Here is a 19,991-nt window from a genome sequence, read left to right on the forward strand (position 1 = left end):
TGAGTACAGTGTCTCTTTGATTGTCCAAGTCATCCACCTCAGGCTTTGACGTTTGAATCCAGATCTGGAGAAGAGAAAGGTTCATACCCAACCTTGCTGTCTTTCCTTCGGTAGTACATTCGTATCAGCACAGTTATCAGAAAGGACTCCAGGATGAGGAGATGGCAGTTCATCACTGCAGCGTGGGGCGAAATATAATGTTGGTTATGCTAACTTACAGATGCAGAATCCCACTAGCAGCCCTGGCGTATAAGTTGAACAACACTTTATCTAATTTCTTCTCAAACCAGGACCTAGAGATATTAAGTTGTCAGAAGTAATATAGCAGGTTAATAGTAAAGCCAGAACCAGAAGTTGGTTCTGCAGTTTGAGGCCAGCATTAAACTCCATTTCTTTTGTATATTTTATCAGCAAGACCTTCTGCTTCCTCACCAGACCCATTCCTCTTCCAGGAGCTGAGGACTGAACTCATGGCTTCCTGGGTTGGCCATCAGGACTGGCCTGAAGCTGTGGGCTTGCAGCTGTCCTCTGTGTGATCACAGAAGTCACAGTCTCCTTAGTAGAGCCTCAGCTAGATTTCTTGGAGGTTCCTTTTTGAGCAGAATATTCTGAGTTTTCTGAGGCTGGCTGGCCCACCTTCTGTTCTAAGGTCCTCTCTTCCCTGACCTCCCCGTCTTGTCCATCCTGGCCTGGGATAGGCGCCCCTATGTGCTCACCTTGAGACCTGATTTTAGAGGAAAAGGGCGGCGAACAAGCAATCTGCCCACCGTTGGCCAAGACTGAGAAAATGGCTGGCTGCACGGCAGACAGAATAAGGAGCGCCTGCAGAACAGAAAAGAAAAGTGAGGGCAGGGGGCCCAGCATCCATGGTGCTGAGGACAGCTGGCCCACTGCTGTGTTTGAAATGTGTCCTGGTACTTGCCCTCTCTTGAGTACACTTTTCTAAAGCACAGCCTCTTCTGGGCAGACTTGGCTCATCCAGGCTTCCCCATAATATTCATGGGCAGGCTCGGCCATCAAGGGGTTTTATCCTATGGCCTGACCCTAAGGGGCCCAGGTCCTTTCTGTGTCCCTTCAGTCTCTTACTCCATTTCAGGCTCTTCTGTCTTCCTAAAGACCCTCTGATTCTACCTTCTATGTGCCTGTAAATTCACATTCCAGTGGCACTTGCTTAGATCAAATGAGAATGTATGTGAAATCACCCTGTTAGCTCTACAGGAGTCATTGTGCCTTGGGAGTAGGAGAAGGGCCCAACAAGGAGAAGAAATAATGGAGAGAGAAGGAAAACAATATTGGGCTAGAAGTCATTGCATTTGCCTTTGAGAGAATTTTCAGAAAAGATGTGAAGATGAAGAGGCAATGTGATGAGAAGAAGGGATGTGGGTTTAGGAGTAGACAGATCTAGGTTTAAATTCCAGTCCCAAGCCTTATGTGCCTTTGAGCAAGCCCCATAACATCTGTTTCCTCACTGGTCAAAAAGAAATAGTAATGACTCTTTAAGATTGTAGTGAACATTTAAATGTAATTTATGTATGAAAAATGTCTATGTGGTACAGGTAGTTCATAGTTGTAGCTGTGATAATGTTGATATTGCTGGTGGTGACAAACTATAGGGTTTTTAGAAGTAATGGGTAGAGAAGAAGAAAAAAGCAAAGACATAAGAATTTAAGGTTGGATAATCACATGTGTTATGGGTTTCATTGTGTCCCCAGAAAAGATATGTTGAAGCCTAACTCCCAGTAGCTCAGAATGTGACCTTGTTTGGAAATAGCATCATTGTTTTGGTTAACTAATTAGTTGTAATTAGGTTAAGATGAGGTTAGTAGGAGTAGGGTGGGTCCTTATTCCAATATGACTGGTGTCATTATAAGAAGAGGAAAAGAGACGTAAGACACAGACACATGAGGGCGAAATGCCATGTGATGTTGGAGGCAGAAATTGGAGTGATGCCACTGTGAGCCAAGGATGCCAAGGGTTGCTGCAAACCACAGGAGTCAGGAAGATCAAGGAAGGATTCTCCCTGACAGGTTTCAGAGGGAGTGTGGGTCGGCTGAAAGCTTGATTTTGGACATCTAGCCTTTAGAACTGTGAGACAATAAATTTCTGTTGTTTTAAGCCACCCAATTTGTGATGTTTTGTTACACCAGTCCCAGGAGACTATTACAGCACAGAAAAGCAAAACTGGGGAAGGGCAGGGATTATTTTCCAAATCTCACAGGAAACCTAAGGCTTAAGAAGCTTCCCAGACCCACTTTTAGCCTTTAATAGTCTCGGCTCTGAACCCCAATTATTTGTGGCTGATTATTAGCCATCTTTCTCTCCCGGGGTATGGTTACCTGGAAGAGATAGAATTTGGCTCCCATGTTCTGCTCGCCCAGGTGCAGCCTGGCTTGACGGAAAACGATGCCCAGGGCCCACAGAGCCAGCAGAGTGGACACACCGAGGAAAGTGTTGATCCACAGAGCTGTGCTCCTCTCAGAAATCTGGTGGCAGACCAGGAAGTAGTCAGCGAGGGAGGCAGGCCCTTTCTCCTCCCTTTATTTCCCCTCTCCCATGGTGGGGAAAGTAAAAAAGCCCAAAGCCTTGGCCTCTCCCCACCCCCTCTCTTCCCACTGGAGTCCGCGAGCCTCTACTTTTCCACAGTCACCCTGTCCCTGGGGCTACCCCACCCCTGGGGCCCTGTATCAGGTGATATTGGCCCCAACTCTTCCTTCTAGAGCTCAAAGGTATTAAATGAATCTTGGGCTTTGCTGCCCCTCAGTCCTTGCTTACGTCTGATGGGTCATAGATGCCATCAGGGACGAGAAACAGGCCCACTAGGCTCAGTGTTATCTTGAGGAAGGCATACTGGACGGGGCCGAACATCAGGAGCTGAAGCTTCTTGCTGAGGAGGGAAGAGGGTTAGGAACATGGGTGAACAAACTACCCGCCCCAAGAAGCCCTTCCTGCTCCCTCACTGGGCTCCTGGGCTGAAGCGTAGCTGCCGTCACAGTCACCCAACGGTTAAACGGATGTGGACTCAGGAAAAAGCCAGAATGTTGACAGCCTTGGGAACCTTCCCTCTTGCCTCCCACTCACCGTCAGACTGGAATGCTGCCTTTTGAGCAAGAACTGAGTGTTGACCCCAACTTTACAACCCAAAATGGACAAAAAAGGGAAAGTAAATAGCCCAAAGTCTAGTTTGCTCTGGGTGGTAGTTTGTAGGGGGCGGTGAGCTTAAGTGACGGGAACTTCGGAGTTCTCCTTCCTCTGCTCCTCTCACCTCTGGGTGGGCGCCCAGTGCGAGGGCGCGGGCTGTGGGATGCCCACCCTCTCATCACTGGTTTTGTTCCATACAAGCCTTGTTCCAAGAGACTTGAAGCAGGGCTGTGAGAGCCAACAAGTCTCCAGAGAGAGTGTAGGCAGAGGCTGACCTGTTCCTCCCGCTGCTTCTCCCTCCCAACTTACCTGGTGAGCATGATTTTGGGGCAGCAGGGGCAGCAGCAGCAGCAGGGGCCTGTATGGATCCTCACTGGGGTGTCCTTCAGTGTCCTCATTACTGCCTCCTTCCCACCAAAGCCTTCCACCATGACGTGCATCAGCAGGTAAAAGTACACTGAGTAAAACCTAGAGTGAGGAGAGAGGTGGGCCTGAGTACACAGAAGGGGAGGTGGCAGCAGCTGAGGGGATACCCTGTGCTGCCAAAGGAAAATAGACTGCAAAGGAGGCAGGGAGAGGTGGGGCTTCCTGAAGGGATCACAGTAGGGACTGGCTGTTCTAAATGTGTGACCCAAGAGGAATGAGAGAGAGGACAGGGTGGGAAGAGGGCAATTTTGGGCTATGGGAGCAAAGTGGTGCCTGAGGATGAACTAGAAGTTCAAGAGACCTGGATTAGCACAAGTTGGAAAGTGCTAGATTTGTGATCAGCTGGTTTGCAGGGATTTATGGAAGGGACAGGGGATAAAAGAAGACATGGACTCTGGAGTCTGGGAGAGAAGGGGGCAGAGAGAGGACCCCAGAAGGATATACAGCCCAGAGCTGGGGGTGGGGCAGGACACTCACGCGGCTATGGTCATTTCCACAAGTGTGAGGGCACGAGGGATCCAGAGACCAAAGCAGCAGAATGCAGACACTGTCTGCTTGGAGAGGAGCAAAGAGCAGGTTAGGACAACGAGGGAGACTTCATGCTCACCTTTTGCTTCAAGGACTTAAGGAAGCGAAACGTAAACATTTGAGGCACCATTACTTAAAGGTGGCCAGCTGAAAAAAATAACTAATTAAAACTTTTTAAAAAATACAGCTGTCAAACTTTGCCAGGGGCTCTTTTGAAGACTCTCTCAACCTATATTGGTGGGATAGGAGGTTAGTTTGTCTTTAGAAGTAAGTGGATCAAGATCCAACCCTTCCTTTTCAACATCCCATGTTATTAGAGCATCCCTGATGACTTGAGATGGCCCAGGCAGATGTTATCTGGCAGGAAAGAGCCTCAAGGACTTTGTTCTTCACCCTACACAGACACAGAGCTCACCACAAGGAAAGAGAAGTCCTACCTTATGGCCTGAGAGCAAGCCAAAGAGCTATCCAATGGCTGTGGGGGAGTTAAAAGGACCTACAATATAAGGGTAGGGTAAGCATGACCCCATGGGGGAAAATTCTTCTCCTACTACCTGCTGAGGAACCACTGCTCTGTCTGTACAGGAAGGAGGCTTGCTTTTAACAGCAGTATCATAGTGAGGGAGTAGTGAGTGGGGCTGCTGGTGGGCTGAGCAGTTTCTCTAGCTGTCTCGGTGGCTCTAAAGTTTTGAATACTCCATCCCACTGTCTGTTGACCTTCCAAGCAAGGGGTCCTGACTGCAAACAGAAATCAGATTAAAACCCCCACCCTAAGGTGGTAGAGGAAGGCATCTCATTGCTGACTTGAATTATTGAGTTTAAAGGAATCCTCAAAATGGACCCTAGTTCCTCTCTGGTCCCTCTCAAAGAGCAGCTACCAGACCCTCACCGTGGGTGCAGAGCTCATCCAGAGAAGAGTCTTCCTCTTGATGGGGCAGCGAGTGTTCCTGTGTATGTAGACAGCATCCTCCAGGAAGATGGCGATTGAGCCCAGGACAAGCAAGGTCATGATGACCGTGAGGGAAATCTCCACAGGACCCAATGCTAGAGTGGAAAGAGAAGGCAGACTTCAGTGAGGTAAAGACCACAACTGAGGAGCAGAAGATGTAGGCTTCCTCACTTGAATCTAAATTGCTTTACCATATCTAGAATTACCTGGTCTAGGTTCCCTTCCATGCAAAAGATGGGCTTTTTCTTAGACCTACAGATCCAACATGTGACTAAGAAATAGTCATTCTTCTGCGGAGATGGGAGACTAGACCAAATAACTACAGGTACAGTAAGGCTTACCTGAACTGGGGTATTGACACCAAACCAGTTTATATTGCAAATTAGCAAATATCAGCAAAAATTCTGAATTAGGAGGTCAACAGGGCCTACTCACTTTTCTATCTCATTATCAGGTGTCATGCTAGCAGACGGGGACCAATAAACATAATTGAAGCAGAATATAATTCATGCTTTACTTAGAGCTGTTTAAGTTTTATTTCAAAAATTATGTCACAAAACTGGGACATTAGGAAGGGACTTTAACAAATGGGTACAAGTAAAGTCTCCAAGGACATTTGACCCATGTTGGCTTCACACTTAGTCTTATACCAAATGTGGTTGAGTAGCTCTCTTTAGTGTTTATTCAAGTTATTTGAGGAGCTGTTAAAAACTAGCTGCCCAGGCCTTGCCGTCAGGGATGCTATTTCAATAGATCTGGGATGGAACCAGTAATCTACATTTTAAACCACCTCACCCAACAATGGCAATAGCCAGAAGATAAACATTTTAACAAACACCAGTGAAGCTACTCTGGCCTCACAATTGCTAACAGGAGAACATTAATATAATCATAGTATTTGTTGCTGGACATGTGATTCATCAATGCAACAATTAGTTTTATACAAAGGGTTCAGTGTCCTCAGTGACAGGAGGAGTCTGCCAACAAGCCCAGACCTTCGTTTATCTAAGTCTCTTCCCTGGTTGGCAAACTCCTTTCCACCTCCTAACTGGCTAGATGACAGGAAGAAGTTGGGGAAGACTGTCAGAGTCCAGTCCGTTGTCTTATTGCATTGGGAGGACATTATGAGAAAGGTATTGGCTGGCCTGCCCTATGTCTTGGTGACTGAGGGCAGCTCAGGCAGAGATATTACTGCTGACACCAAGGCAGGGAGGAAGGCGACCATGCCACAGTAAAGACTTAAGTCATTGTCAGCTGGATCAGTCACACCTGACGGCACCACAAGGAGCAACCAGGACAAAGGTGAATTTATCAAAAAATGTCATGTTGACTCTGGTTGTTCTTATTTCAGAGCACATGTTTTTCTCTGTTTCTGTTTGCTTTATCCAAGAGGCCCTTTACCTCTGACCAGAGTTAGGTCTGTGACGACTCCGGAGGACCTGCCACGGGGAAGGTGGTCCTTGGATTCCAGCTCCCAAGCTGCACTTCTGAAGTCAGTGGTAAGCTTTTCCTATCACTGGCTACAAAAGACTGGGCTGTGCTATTTTCTTCCCTCCTCCCCATCCCTTCCTCCACTCCCCTCCATTTAGTTAGGTCACAGCCCTCGCCCTCTGGGTGACTAAATTACTGGCTTGGCGTTGCTCTTGCTGTGTGGCTCTGTTGCCTCTTTCTTAATTACCTCTCTAGATACTGTTCCAGTAGGCTCTGCAGGTTTTAAACATTAAGAAGACTGGTTGTAGTCCTTTATTAAAAAGAGACTTTACCTTTTCCTCTTTGAAGCTTTAAAAATATAAAAATCACGGAGAATTTTTTTCACAAAATTTTACCCTTATGCAATAAAAATGTAGATTTTTAAAAATCATGATTGTTTTATCGTGAGATACACATAAAGCCTGCCACATATCAAAATAATTCCAGATAGATTAAAGAGATAAGCCTTTAAAAGTCAAACAGGGAAAACTGAAAGAAGAGAAAAACAGAGAAGTGTACTTTCATCAAAACTTTGCAGAGGGAAGATCTTCCTAAGCTTAGGTGCAATCCAGGAAATCACAAAGAGAACAATGGTCAAATCTGATACAAAAAGTTTAAATTCATGAGTGTTTGAAAAAAAAAAAGGCAGCAAGCAGACTGGGGGAAGCATTTTAAATAAATGTGTATTGAGAGAGGATATTTGCTATACAAATATCCAACAAAAGACATATTCATAATATATAAAGAATCCTCCTATCAGTAAGGAAAAGAACACAATTTTTACAAATAAAAAAAGATCTAAATAGTAATTTTTCAAAGTTCAATTCAAATGTTCAAGAAGCATAAAAAGGTGCTAAATATCAACAGTCATCAGGGAAATAAAAATGTGAGATGCCACTATATACCCACCAGAAGGGCTGAAGTTAAAAGGAATAATGATTCTAAGTGCTGGTGAGGATGAGAAACAATTGGAACTCTCATACGTTGCTGTTGGGAGTGGTACTAGTACTTTGGAAAACAGTTTGTTAGTATCCATTAAAGCTCACCTACCCTGTGACACAGAAACTGCACTCCTGGAAACATATTCAATAGGAATGAGTGCCTAGAATCACCAAAAGAATGTTCAGAGCAGCATAGTTCGTAATGGCTCAAATGGGAAATAGCCCATTATGTTCTTCAACAAGAATACAGATTAAGAAATTTTGATATATCCCCGTAATGGAATTACTGTTTGATTTGATTTTGTTTACATCAATTGAAGAGGTGTTAGAGGTTAGGATAGTGGTCTTTGGAGGAGTATTAACTAGGGGGAGTATGAGAGACCCTGCTGGATGCTGGAAATATTCTATATCTTGGGCTGGATGGTGGTTTCATAGATGTACATGTAGGTAAAAATCCACCAAATTATATACTTAGAATCATTGCCCTATAGTATGTAATTTATACCTAAAACAAACATCAAACACACATTTACATAAACAAAGCAGAATCAAAATTAGCACAGTAAAATTATAATCATGTTTAAAGGATTTGATTGGGTAGAAAAAGGTAGAAAAGAGTTGAAAGGAAGAGTGAGGCACCAATATCTTTATCTTACAAAATGGAAAGTGAAGAAGTACTGTCCATAGTTGGCACGATAAGAAATAAACCATAGGTATAGTATATATAGCTATAAAGATAGCCAACTAAAATATTGACATAATTATATAGAAAAAATGGAAGAGGTTGGCACTAAATGAACTAAATCTTCATGTATTATAGAGGTGGCCACAGATAATGTCCAAAATTAATATCCCAGGAAATAATGGTAGTTTGAAGGCAACTATCAGGAGAATCATCAGCTCAAAAAGGAGGAGGGAGATTAGAAATAAGAATAAATAGGGCAGGGGATTGTTGGTTTTCATTAGTAGCCCCTTTGTGCTATTTACATTTTTAATCATGTTCATATATTATTTTGATTAAAAAAATCATTGCATGGAAAATATGCCTAGGGGGAGGGTATAGCTCAAGTGGTACAGCACGTGATTAGCATGCACAAGGTCCTGGGTTCAATCCCCAGTACCTCCTCTAAACATAAATAAATAAGCCCAATTGCCGCACCCCCCTCCAGAAAAGAGTTAGAAAAAAAAAAAGAAAAAATGCTTAGAAATGCTAAAAAAATCAGTAATGTTGTCTTTGGGTGATAAGACTGTGAGTAGTTTTTGTCTTCTTTCTTTTACAATTATTCTGTAATATACATTTTATAACACAAAAAGTTTTTTTAAAAGACATATTTTGCCTAATATATAATTATGTGAAAAATTCATATGATGTCACGCATGTAAAAACAAGACATAAAATATAGTATAGAATGATTTCCACTAATGTTAAATAAAAGCATAGAAAACAGAAATTACACTACGATATTTGCAGTGCTGGTCTTGAGTGGTGGGACCATATATGACTTTCCTTCTTTTCACTTTTCTGTATTTTCATATTTACTGAATTATTTTTACAGTAAAAATGTTTAGTTAAAAAAATACAGACAAAAGATAAAGTCCAAATAGCAGAAACCAAAATTAATTCAGTAGATTTCTAAAATCCAATGTCCATTTTCGGAAAGGGCAGTCACTGCAGGAGGTCTCTCCTCGCCTCACTCTCCCACCCGCTCCTTGACTCTTGTCCTCATCAGCTCACTGAGAACTGATGGTAGAAACAGCCCTTCCCAAAGCCATCAAGGCCAAAGCCTTTCCCAATCTTCATTGTCCTTGACAATTCCCTGGTCCTTGAAAACCTCCCTCCCCTTGACTCGCAGAACCACAGTCCTTCTGGTTCCCCTCCTGGCCTCTGACCCTAGGTCTCCTCGCCTGATTCCTCAACCTCTCCTACTCAGAGTGTTCTCCAAACTCAGTCACTGCTTCTCGACTCATCTCTGTTTATTTGAAGTTTAGGATTTTCCTACCACTTCTCAGCATCCCAACAACCACGTGAGCTGTTTCCACCTCCAGGATTTTATAGCGCTTGGCTTCTGCCTGTTCATCTTTTCTCCCTGAGCTCGTGTGGCTGTGGCTCCTTCTCATCACTAAGCTCTCTGCTCAAATGCCTCTCCTCAACCAGCCTCCCCTGAGTGCCCAATGTGCCATTGCTCCGCCCCTTATCTGCCCTCCAGTGAGGTTATGTATGTATTTATTTAACTGTTTATTGTCTGTCCCCATTGAAGTGATCGCAGTATAAAGGGATTAGGAAAGGATAAATTGGGAATTCGAAATTTGGGGAGTGAGGGAAATGTTAGCTATCTTGATTGTGGTGGTGGTTTCATTGGTGTATACATCTATCAAATTTACTTCTGAAATATGTGTAGTTTACCATAAAGGAATCATACCATAATAAAAGTGTTTAAAAAAAAAAGATTCTGGCAGGCGTGGAGAGCTAATCACCTTGCCCAAGACAAACCTTACATGTAAGTTCCCTACTTATTAAAACTGCCACCTACCAAAAACAAAAACAAAAACAAAAACACTCACCAAAACAAAACAAACAAACACAAAAAACTCAGCACAAAGGCAGGGACTTTGTCAGGCTTGTTCTCTGTTCCTTTTTCCAAGTGCCTGAACAGTAAGAGTGATTGTTGAATGAAAGAAAGGATCCCATGGGAATTCCTATTAGCTCCATTTTATAAGCTTTTTCAGTAAACTAGTCTTAGAGAGTTGAGCACCTTGTCCATGGTCACATAGCCTGGAAGAGATGGAGCTGGAATTTAAACCCAGAGGTTCCTGATCCTAAGCTCATTTTCTTAACCATCACTCAAGCTGACTCGGAATGTGTTCACATAGATACCGGAGGAAATGTGGAGCAACATAAGCAATCAGAGCAACTCTAAAGATTGCTTACGTTTATGAAGGTGGGGGTGAGGCAACTCCAACTGTTAACACAGAAGTGCTTTTGCACTTTATCTGCTGGCATTGGTGCTCTGTCTTTCTCACGTTTGCAGTATCTACAGGCTGTTGTATCCACTTCCACGGTGCAAAGCTGAGAGAGAGAAGTTCCTTGGCATCCATAGTCTGACACCACTACTCTACCTTAAACTCATTTCTCTTCTTGGAAGACTGTTCTCTATCTTATTTTTCTGCATCTTAATAGGCATCACAGAAAAAAAGTATCCTGTAGCACAAAGATTCTGGGAAACACTTTAAACAAAGTTAAACAAGTTTCTTTCCTGCAGAATATACTGAAGTTTTAAATCTGATTTATATTGTTAATTTCAAAAAGGAGTTTACAAAAGTTATTTTTCTACAGGTTCTGTTCTCATGGAGTGCTCTTTGGGATTAGTATTCCAAGGAACACACTTTGGGAAAATGCTTGTCTAACTGACTCATTTGAATACAATTATACCTTTAGCAACTAGCAAATTTCCCACTGTCTGTGTAATAGTGAAGATTATTTTTTAATAATGAGAACAATATAGGAATATTAAAATTTTGAAAACAGTGTCACCCATAATCCTAGGTAGTTCCTAATCAAAAATTATTTTCATTTTTGCATATTTGTTTCCATAGAGGTTAAGAGCATAGGCTCTGAGTTCAAAGTAAAATTCTACTCACTGCTTGATCTACAACCTTGGACAGGTTATTTATCCCCTAGTTAAACCTCTTAGCATGGCATGTAGTATTTGCCCAATAAAAAGTAGCTTTAAAATACATCCTGGTTGGTAGCTCACAGAGAAAAAAACGTGACAATGAACATATATATATGTTCATGTATAACTGAAAAATTGTGCTCTACACTGGAGTTTGACACAACATTGTAAAATGATTATAAATCAATAAAAAATGTTAAAAATAATCCTGGTTAAAGTGCATACATATTGTATTACTGCAATCACACTGTAAAATTTAGTATTCTGGTTTCTTTAATCTAACATTTCATCACAGCCTGTCAAAAATGACTTTTATAATTTCTTTAATTACAAAGATTTTTAAAATATCAAGAATAATAGAGCAAACATTAATATACTGATAATCCATTTTAAGGAATGTTATGATACTGCCAATTTTGCTTCAAAAGTTATTCTTAGAAAGATAAAGTGTTACAGATATATTTGAAGGTCCCTAAATATACCTCCTGGATCCCTTTCCCTTCCCTACCTCACCTTCCAGGGCTAACTACTATTCTGTGGTTGGTTTGTATCTTTTCCTGAATGTTTTAATTTTTCACAACGTATGTACATACTCAACATATTATATTGCTTTGCATTAAAAAAATCTATATAAATGGCATTATCTCGCAAAATGCTTTTCTACTCAACCTTATTTTCATGGTTGTTACTATTTTCATTATGACAAACAAATGTTACCATAAACACTCTTAGATGTGTCTCTTTGGCATGTATGGGAGAGCTCCTCTATTCTTACACCTCGAGTTATAATTGCTGGGTTGTAGGAGATGAGAATCTTCAGTGTTAAAAGTGTCTAATTACTCTTCAAAGTGGTTATACTAATTTATACTCCCACCAGCAGTCTACAAGGGTTCACAGTTCCTCTCAAATTCACCATCACTTGAAACTATCAGACTTTTAATTTTTGCCTTTAAGAGAACAGTGAAATGATATTTCATTGTTTAATTTGTGGTTTCATAATGCCTAACAAAATAGATCATCTTTTTGTATATTTATTGGCCATTTGGGTTTCTCCTTCTAGTATGAATTGTCTGTTCATATATCTTATCTAATTTTTATTGGGTAATTTTTCTTATATTGACTAATCATCCTTGTTAGTTATAAAGCTTGAACCTATCTTCTCCCAGTCTTTGGTTTGGCTTTTAACATTGTTTATAATGTTTTCAGTTGTATAGAAGTTTGCTTGCTTTATGTAGTCAATCTTCATGATCATTTGTGCCTTCTTGAGTTTTATTTAAGAAAGTATTCTCTACTCCCAACCATAAAGATATCTTTCCATATTTTCTTTTGTAAAAATGTTTGCACTTTATACTTGGTACTTAATATACCTGAATTAAAGCTAGGTTGGAGCTATTTTTATGTTTATTTATTTGCCATAAGGGCAGGCAATTGTCCAGCATCACTTCTTGAAATGTCCATCCTGCCCCACTGAGGTGTGTAGCATCCTTTCATATAGCAAGTCCCCAATGGGCACACTGGTCTATTTCTGAGCCCACTATTCTATTTCATTTCTCTACTTGTCAGGCCCCTTGCAGTTATTACCCTATTGCTTTAATTACTCTAGTCTTCTTTTTATTAATTAAAAAATTTTTAATTGTTTTTTTTTTGAGGAGGGAGGTAATTAGGTTTATTCATTTATTTATTTTTAGAGGAGGTGCTGGGGATTGCACCCAGGACCTCATGCATGCTAGGCATGCGCTCTGCCACTTGGGCTATACCTTCCCCTCTAGTCTTCTTATAAGCCTTAATCTCTGGGAGGGCATGCACCCTCCTTGCACTTTTCAAGATTGTCTTGGCTTTCTTGGACCTTTACTCCTCCATATAAATGTTTGGATCAGTCCAGTAAAAAAAAAATCCTATAAGGATTACAATTGCAATCATATCACAGGCATTTCAAAAACAGATTATTGAAGGATTCAATAATTCATCCAGAACAGCTTTTTCTTAAATGGCATTTAGTTTGAGGAACAACAGAGTTTATAAATAAAGGAGGAAGACACACCCTCCAATGGGCACCTCTTCCTGACTTTCCTATTTCTGTCAGCCTCGTCAACGCTGTCCAGATTCTGAGTCATCATTACAGTCTCTTATTTCCTTCATTTATCTTGTCAAGATATTTACCAGATTGCCTATATTTTCTAAACTTGTCTTTTTTCCCCTGACACTGCTCTGGCTCAGACTCTTGTCCCTCATGCTTCCTAGGGCAATAACCTCCAATTTACATCTTGGCTTCTCGAAAATCTTCCTCAAAGTCCATCTTGATTACTGATTAATAATGGTCCTTAAGCACTATCCAGCCCCTCCCAATCTCAGAGCCCTCATCCACTCCTCTGCCTGCAGGATAAAGTACAACTCCTCTGCCTGACACTCAGCAGGCTCCACCTTACCTGCCCAGCCCTCTCAATTGTCCCCAGCTTCCCCACCAGTAACTTTGAATCTTGTGAGATCCAGCTCCTCAGTGTCTGGAGAAACTGCCTACTCATTATGTCTCCACTCCAACTCCAGCAGTGCCCGGTCTTCACTCTCCAACTGCTACCCACTCCAACCTGGGAACAAAGCAGTACGCCAGACCACCACACCCAGAACCCAGAATGTTCTCCCTGCTTTGAACATCCTGAGTGCTTCTATTTGCACATTTTGTAGCAAAGCCATAGGAGATCCATTTTAACTGTGTAAGGCAGGGTTTCTCAATCTCAGCATTAATGACACTTTGGCCCAGATAATTTTTTCTTGTGGGGACTTTCCTTTGTTTCCAGGGCAACATCCCTGACCTCTACCCACTAGACAGCAGTAGCACCCTCTCATGGTAACAAATGAAACTGCCTCCAGATGTTGTCAGAAGTCTTCTGCGAGACAATATTGACTGATTGAAAATGCTGGGATGAGGGAAGACTTGTACCATCAGCCGCACCCTTTAAACAAGAGGTTCCTGGAGGTGGATGTAGCATCTGCCTACTGGCATGAGCCACAGAGCAGCCACAAGGCTTCTCTGGACACCCTCTGGCAGTTCGTATTCACTCTGGTTCACAGCATCTGAAACGAGGCTAAGCACTGTCTGAGGCTCTGCCCGTGTCTGCCTCCTAGTGACACTGATCACATCCTGCTGTTCAGTAAGTCTACTTCTTAAGGTGACAACATCAAGAAGGAGCCTGGGAAGGCGTTAGGGATGCCAAAGAGATATAGACACCTATACATCATGTCCAAGAGGTAGTTGGTCATGCAGTAGGATAACAAAATTAAATTTGAATGTGAGCCACATTTGCTATCAAGATGCTAGGTTATTTGATTGTCATTTTTTCGATGTTCAGGGAATAAACAGAGTCCCTTCTTCTGCCTTTCACTTTTAAAAGCAACTCAGTAATAGGATCTAGTAGGCCAACACTGTCACAATACTTTTATAGGTTCACCTAAGTTTTAAGAACATTATTCATAATAACCACCTCTCTAAAATGATATAGACTCTCTCTCAAGGAGGCTGTTGTGCAGGCCTCAAGGGGATTCTATGGGGCTGGGATCATTTGGGCAACAACCTGAGTCCCCGTGTGGCCCTGAGGTCTGAAAAATGCTCCAGGTTAGTGTCCTCAGTTTGAACTGGGGAGGCCCAACCTGCAGATTTGTCTCTGGGCCAGGTGGTCACACCCCTCTTTTGGCCTTTTGGCTCCTCAAAGAGTTGATCTTCTCCCAGGTTTTTACCATGATAGACAGACACTAGACACACTTCCTCCCAGACCCTCCAGGCCAGCCAGTTCAGGACTACCTCTCCTTAGCTCCTCTCAGCTGCCCTGACTCCTGCTGGGATGCTCATTTTTCTCTCTGATTTCAGGTCCCTCTGGGGAGGGTCCCTGACTCACCTCTCAGAAGTTGGGCTGCAGTGGGAGGGTAAGAGAAGCAGGCGGCGGGAACACTGTAGTTGGTTTTCAGTATCTCCAGAAGATCTGCCGTGTACCTGGAGAGACACCAGCCTACAGTCAGGGGGCTTGGGGAGTGGGGAGGGTAGTAGAAGGGACACCAGTAGCTCGATACTCCCTCAAACACTCCTGGGTTCAGGGAGCTTGTCCATTTCCCCTCAAGACCCTGATTCTTAGAGGGAATGGAAAATTGGCCCAGGCTGGTGTGAATGGTAGGCTGCCACCTAGGCCATGGGCAGGTCTGGCTTCAGTGCTCAAAGAGCTTCACTGGGGCAGCAGCCCAGGCAGGGACTGGCTAGGGAGAAAGAGCCGGTCCCAGGGAAATAGTAGACCCTTAGTACCAGGAACAGGTCCCCACCTGATCAGGGCTCTGTGCATGCCTCCCATCTCCCTCATCTCTGGGCTCTTTCTCTCCCTGGTTGGGGGCTAAAGCTAAGGCTCTGAGGGGTCATACACTGGCCCAACCCCAGTATCCCTGAGGAACTCCTGGGATGGCCTGACTATTATTAGTCTTGTCTCATTCTGTGTGCTGGGATCCAAAGGACCCTGGGAGAGAGGATGGGAGGGAGGGACAGGCCAGGGTGATAGGGCCCCCTGCTGCTTAGCAATTGCCTCCTGGCTCAGGGCCTGCCACCCGCACTTACCTGGGGTCAAGCTTTATCTGAGTCCTGCCTGGCTCCATCGTCTTCCTTTCCTCTCCGGCTTTCCCGGCAGGCACTGAGAGTCAAGGAGGGGCAGGCAGTTCGGGGGCCCTGAGGGAGGCGGCTCCTGCCGGCTGTGCTGCCTGTAGGACTGGGCTGTGGGTAGGTGGAGTGGCTGAGTCTTCCCCTCTGGCTCTCTCTCTCCTCAGGCCTCCCGTGCCCACAAGTTCCTATCTCAGAGTTCACCCCAGAGGAATTTGATCCCCTTGCTGGCTGAGTTCCCTGGCTTCTGACTCCTCCCTGTCCTTAGGTGTGGCCCCTCCTTTCTTCCTCCTACAAATGCCTTTGGCCACCCCTTGCCCCCAGCCGGCCCTCATCCTAACTTTCTCCTAAGGAAACTTCTAGGGTGGTGGTAGAGACAAAATTCTTGATCTTCCCTGCAATACCACTGGTCAGCAACCCCCTCTCCCCGAGAACCTGGCTGGAACTGTGGCTCTGTCCCCCTGGAGATGGAAGAGTCAGGGCTGAGGCCTTGATTATGTTGATGCTGTTACCTTGGTGTGTGGAAGGGTGGACCAGCTGGACAGTGCATGAGGTGCATGTGGGTTTCCCAGCCCACAACCTGATGACAGGCTTATGCAGCCAGACCGCCCCCGAAGATGCAGCAAATGAGGAGGAGGCTGGATATAAGAGGCAGAGTTGCTGAATGAAATTTCCGAGCGTTTTGACAGATCTTGAAAAACTCTGCCAAATTATGTGCTTGTGAACTATCTTATTGATTGGTAATTTCTCTTTCAAACAAATTTAAACTTATTTGAGGCCAAACTTAGTACCTCTAGGTTCCCAGCACAGCGCCTCACATATTCTAAGTGCTCCTTAGATTTGGTTCCATGACTGATGAAATAGTAAAAATCACAGCAACAGTAGCTAATGTCTACTGAGCATTTATGGTATACCAGGTGCTGCAGGAACCACATCTCATTTAAACCTTACAATTACTCTGATAAGGTAAATGCTACCTTTATTCCAATGTTACAGATAAGGAAACTGAGGCTCAGAGAGATTATGACACCAGGTTGGAGGTGAGGCAGAAGGGAACTGCATTAGGGATTCTGTTGAGGTTTGTGTGAAGTTTTTGATAGTAAAAAAAAAAAAATTCCTAAGAGAGGGTCAGGAGAGTCAGTTCTGGGAAGGCAGAGGAGGCTCCCTGCTCTGGGTTGGTGAGTAGATACACAATCAGAGGAAGCACTTACTGATGTGGTACCAGGAGGACTCCCTGCTCCTGTCCCAAAGCACCTCAAAATATTTCTCAAGGGTCAAGCTGAATCCTCTCCTTCTTTCACCCCTGTCCTAAAGTACAGTTCCCTGGACAGGACAATGTAGTGATCCAGGAGTCTCAGGGGCCAATTACCTCCTAAGGTGGAGGTGAGGGCACAACAGAAAGAGGAGGGCACTGACCTCCAGGGGGTCAATCCCCTGGGCCCTGCCCTAGCAAAGACACAGGGTGACTCAGCTTCCTCTAACCATTTCTGCAGGAGCGCTCCCTGGGTCATTCATCTCTAGCCCACTGAGAGGCCTTGAGGTTAATTGCCTAAAGCCCTGAACTTTAGACTTCCCTAGAGCAGAACACAGGGTGCTGAGGATATTCCCAGAAGCTTCTTCAGGACAGAACTGGGGGCTGAGAGAGGCAAGGCAGGGGGTTTGGAGAGCAGAGGCAGTTGGAAAGGGAAGGCTGCTGGGCTGACTCTCGGTGTTTCGGCAGCTGGGCAGCAAGCAGCTGGAGGGAGGAGCAGAGGAGACGGGGCTAATTCTCAGGATGGATGTTGATGAGGGAGGAATGATGGGGTGTTGGTGAGAGGGAAGGCTTCAGTCTGATGTGGTACTTCTGCCCCGCCCGAAGTCCCTCAGTGGCCGTGGATTAGTTACGGCTGGCCCATCCAGAGCTAAGGCGTGGCAAGAAGATGAGCTGGATCCGATTCTTCTCTAGGTAACTTTGGATGGCTCCCCGTCAAACACAGATTTTTAGAATCCAGCAGAACAAATTCTTCATTTATGTTTTTTGGTTTAATATTCCTCACAAAAACATGTTAACATGATAAGACACCTATCACTTCAGTTTTAGCTTCCTCAGTGTAAGGGTTATTTTTGAAAAAACAAACCAACCACAAATTTCATCAATTTTCCCTAGGGCTCCTCAGTCATTTGATATTTCAAGGCCATTCTCTTTTCAAATTTTTCTTATTGACACCATTTTAGTAATTTTAAAGTGTATAATCCAGTGTTTTTTTTAGTGTATTCATAATGTGCCACCATCACCATTAATCTAATTGCAGAATATTTTCATCCCCAGAGAAACCTCGTATTTCTCAGTTCCTCTTTCCTCCCATCCCCTTGCAATCATTAATCTACTTTCTGTCTCTATGACTTTGCCTGTTCTGGACATTTCATCTGAATAAAATTATACAACATGTGGCCTTTTGTATTTGACTTCTTTCATCTGGCATATTGTCTTCAAGGTTTATCCATGTTGTAACATGCATCAGTACCTCGTTCCTTTTATGATTGAATAATATTCCACTTTGTGAATATACCACATTTATTTCAGCTAATGGCATTTATTCACCAGCTAATGGACATTTGGGTTGTTTCTATTTTTGGGCTATTATGAAAAATGCTGCCTCTTTGCTGAACTCACTTGTTACTGCTGATTGAGTGTGTGTGTGTGTGTGTGTGTGTATGTGTATTCTTTAGGGCTTTCAAAATCCAAGCCCTAATGCAATTTGCAATGTCACCTGCAAATGGGGATATTTTTACTTATTTCTTTCCAGTGTGAATACTTTTCTTTTTCTTGCTTAATTACTCTAGCCAGAACTTCCAGTACAATGTTAAATAGAAGTGCAAAAGCCAGTATACTTGTCTTCTTTCTAATCTTATAGGGAAAATTTTCAGTCTTTCATTATTAATTATGATGTTAGCTGTGGATTTTTCATAAATGCCCTTCATCAGGTTGAGAAAGTTCCCTTCTATTTCTAGCCTGTTGAGGAATCACGGAAGAATTTTGCCAAATGATTTTTCTGCATTGAGATTGATTTTTTTTTCCTTCACTTTATTAATGTGGAGTAGTACATTGATTGATTTTTGTATGATGAGCCGCTCTTGCATTCCTGGGATAAATCTCCATTGGTCATAGTATATAATCCTTTTAATATGCTGCTGGATTCAGTTTGCTAATATTTTTTGAGGATTTTGCATCATATTCATAAAGGATATTGGTCTGTATTTTGTGTGTGTGTATGTAATATCTTCATCTGGCTTTGGTATCATTGTAATGTTAACTTCATATAATAAATTAGGAACTGTTCTTTCTTCTTTCCCTTTCTATTTCTCAGAAGAGTTTGAGAAAAATTGGTGTTCATTCTTTAATATTTAGTATACTTTACCAATGAAGCCATAGGCCATTTTTTTTTAAGAGCCTACCATGTTGTCAACCTTACTGATTCCCCCTTCTTCAATTTTAAGCTGTTTTAGACTAGCCCCTTATTGGATGATTACTTTTGGGGGCATTTAAATGGTATTCTCTATTTAAAAAAACAAAAAACAAAAATAAATCAACAAGCCAAACCAAACACACAGATAGAACAGACTAGCGGTTACCAGAGGGAAAGGGCAGGAGGGAGGGTGGAATGGGTAAAGGGATTAACTGTATGGTGATGGATGGAAACTACATTTTTGGTGGTGAGCATGCTGTAGTGTATACAGAAGTAGAAATATAATGTCATACCCATGAAACTTATATAATGTTATAAACCAATGTTACTTCAATAATTTTTTTAAATTGAAAATTTTAAATTATATTCTAATACCACTTCTATCAATATCACAAAGTTCTGTTGCCTTTGCAAGATTTTAAATGTCACTTTGTGATTAGTGTAATTGTACCTGCACTTCATATTGTTTTGCATTGCAGTCGAGGTAGAAAAGGAAGATGCTAGTATTAAATTAAGGGTGATGTTTGAGTGGGGCCTCATTTCTCATTCGTTAGTGAATATTTTTGTGTTCTGATGTCTTTGTTTACTACATAACATCATAAGTTTAGGGACTCAGATGATGACAACTAAGAACACAAAAATCCCCCTGGATTCAAAACTACAAACATCGAAATACACGGTGTTAAATTCAATAAATTATGAAACAAAAAGTCCACAGATTCCAGAGATTAGCAGGCAGATGTATTTAATAGGGAATATTTTGGGAACAGCACTTGTGGAAAGGGAGGA

General features: G+C 42.8%; 1 protein-coding gene across 1 annotated transcript; it reads right to left on the reverse strand.

Moving 5' to 3' along the window:
- Positions 1 to 38: 38 nt before the first annotated feature.
- On the reverse strand, positions 39 to 16,190 carry SLC51A (solute carrier family 51 member A). Its single transcript, XM_006200918.3, has 9 exons — positions 15,718 to 16,190; positions 15,017 to 15,111; positions 4,982 to 5,136; positions 4,042 to 4,115; positions 3,448 to 3,606; positions 2,773 to 2,884; positions 2,337 to 2,483; positions 717 to 822; positions 39 to 175 (listed from the first exon to the last, which is right to left on the reverse strand). Exons 1-9 carry the CDS (start codon positions 15,753 to 15,755, stop codon positions 39 to 41), a joined length of 1,023 nt encoding a protein of 340 aa, XP_006200980.1. The 5' UTR covers positions 15,756 to 16,190.
- Positions 16,191 to 19,991: the final 3,801 nt, after the last annotated feature.

The sequence above is a fragment of the Vicugna pacos genome, chromosome 1, assembly GCF_048564905.1.
Source record: "Vicugna pacos chromosome 1, VicPac4, whole genome shotgun sequence".
NCBI lineage: Eukaryota > Metazoa > Chordata > Mammalia > Artiodactyla > Camelidae > Vicugna > Vicugna pacos.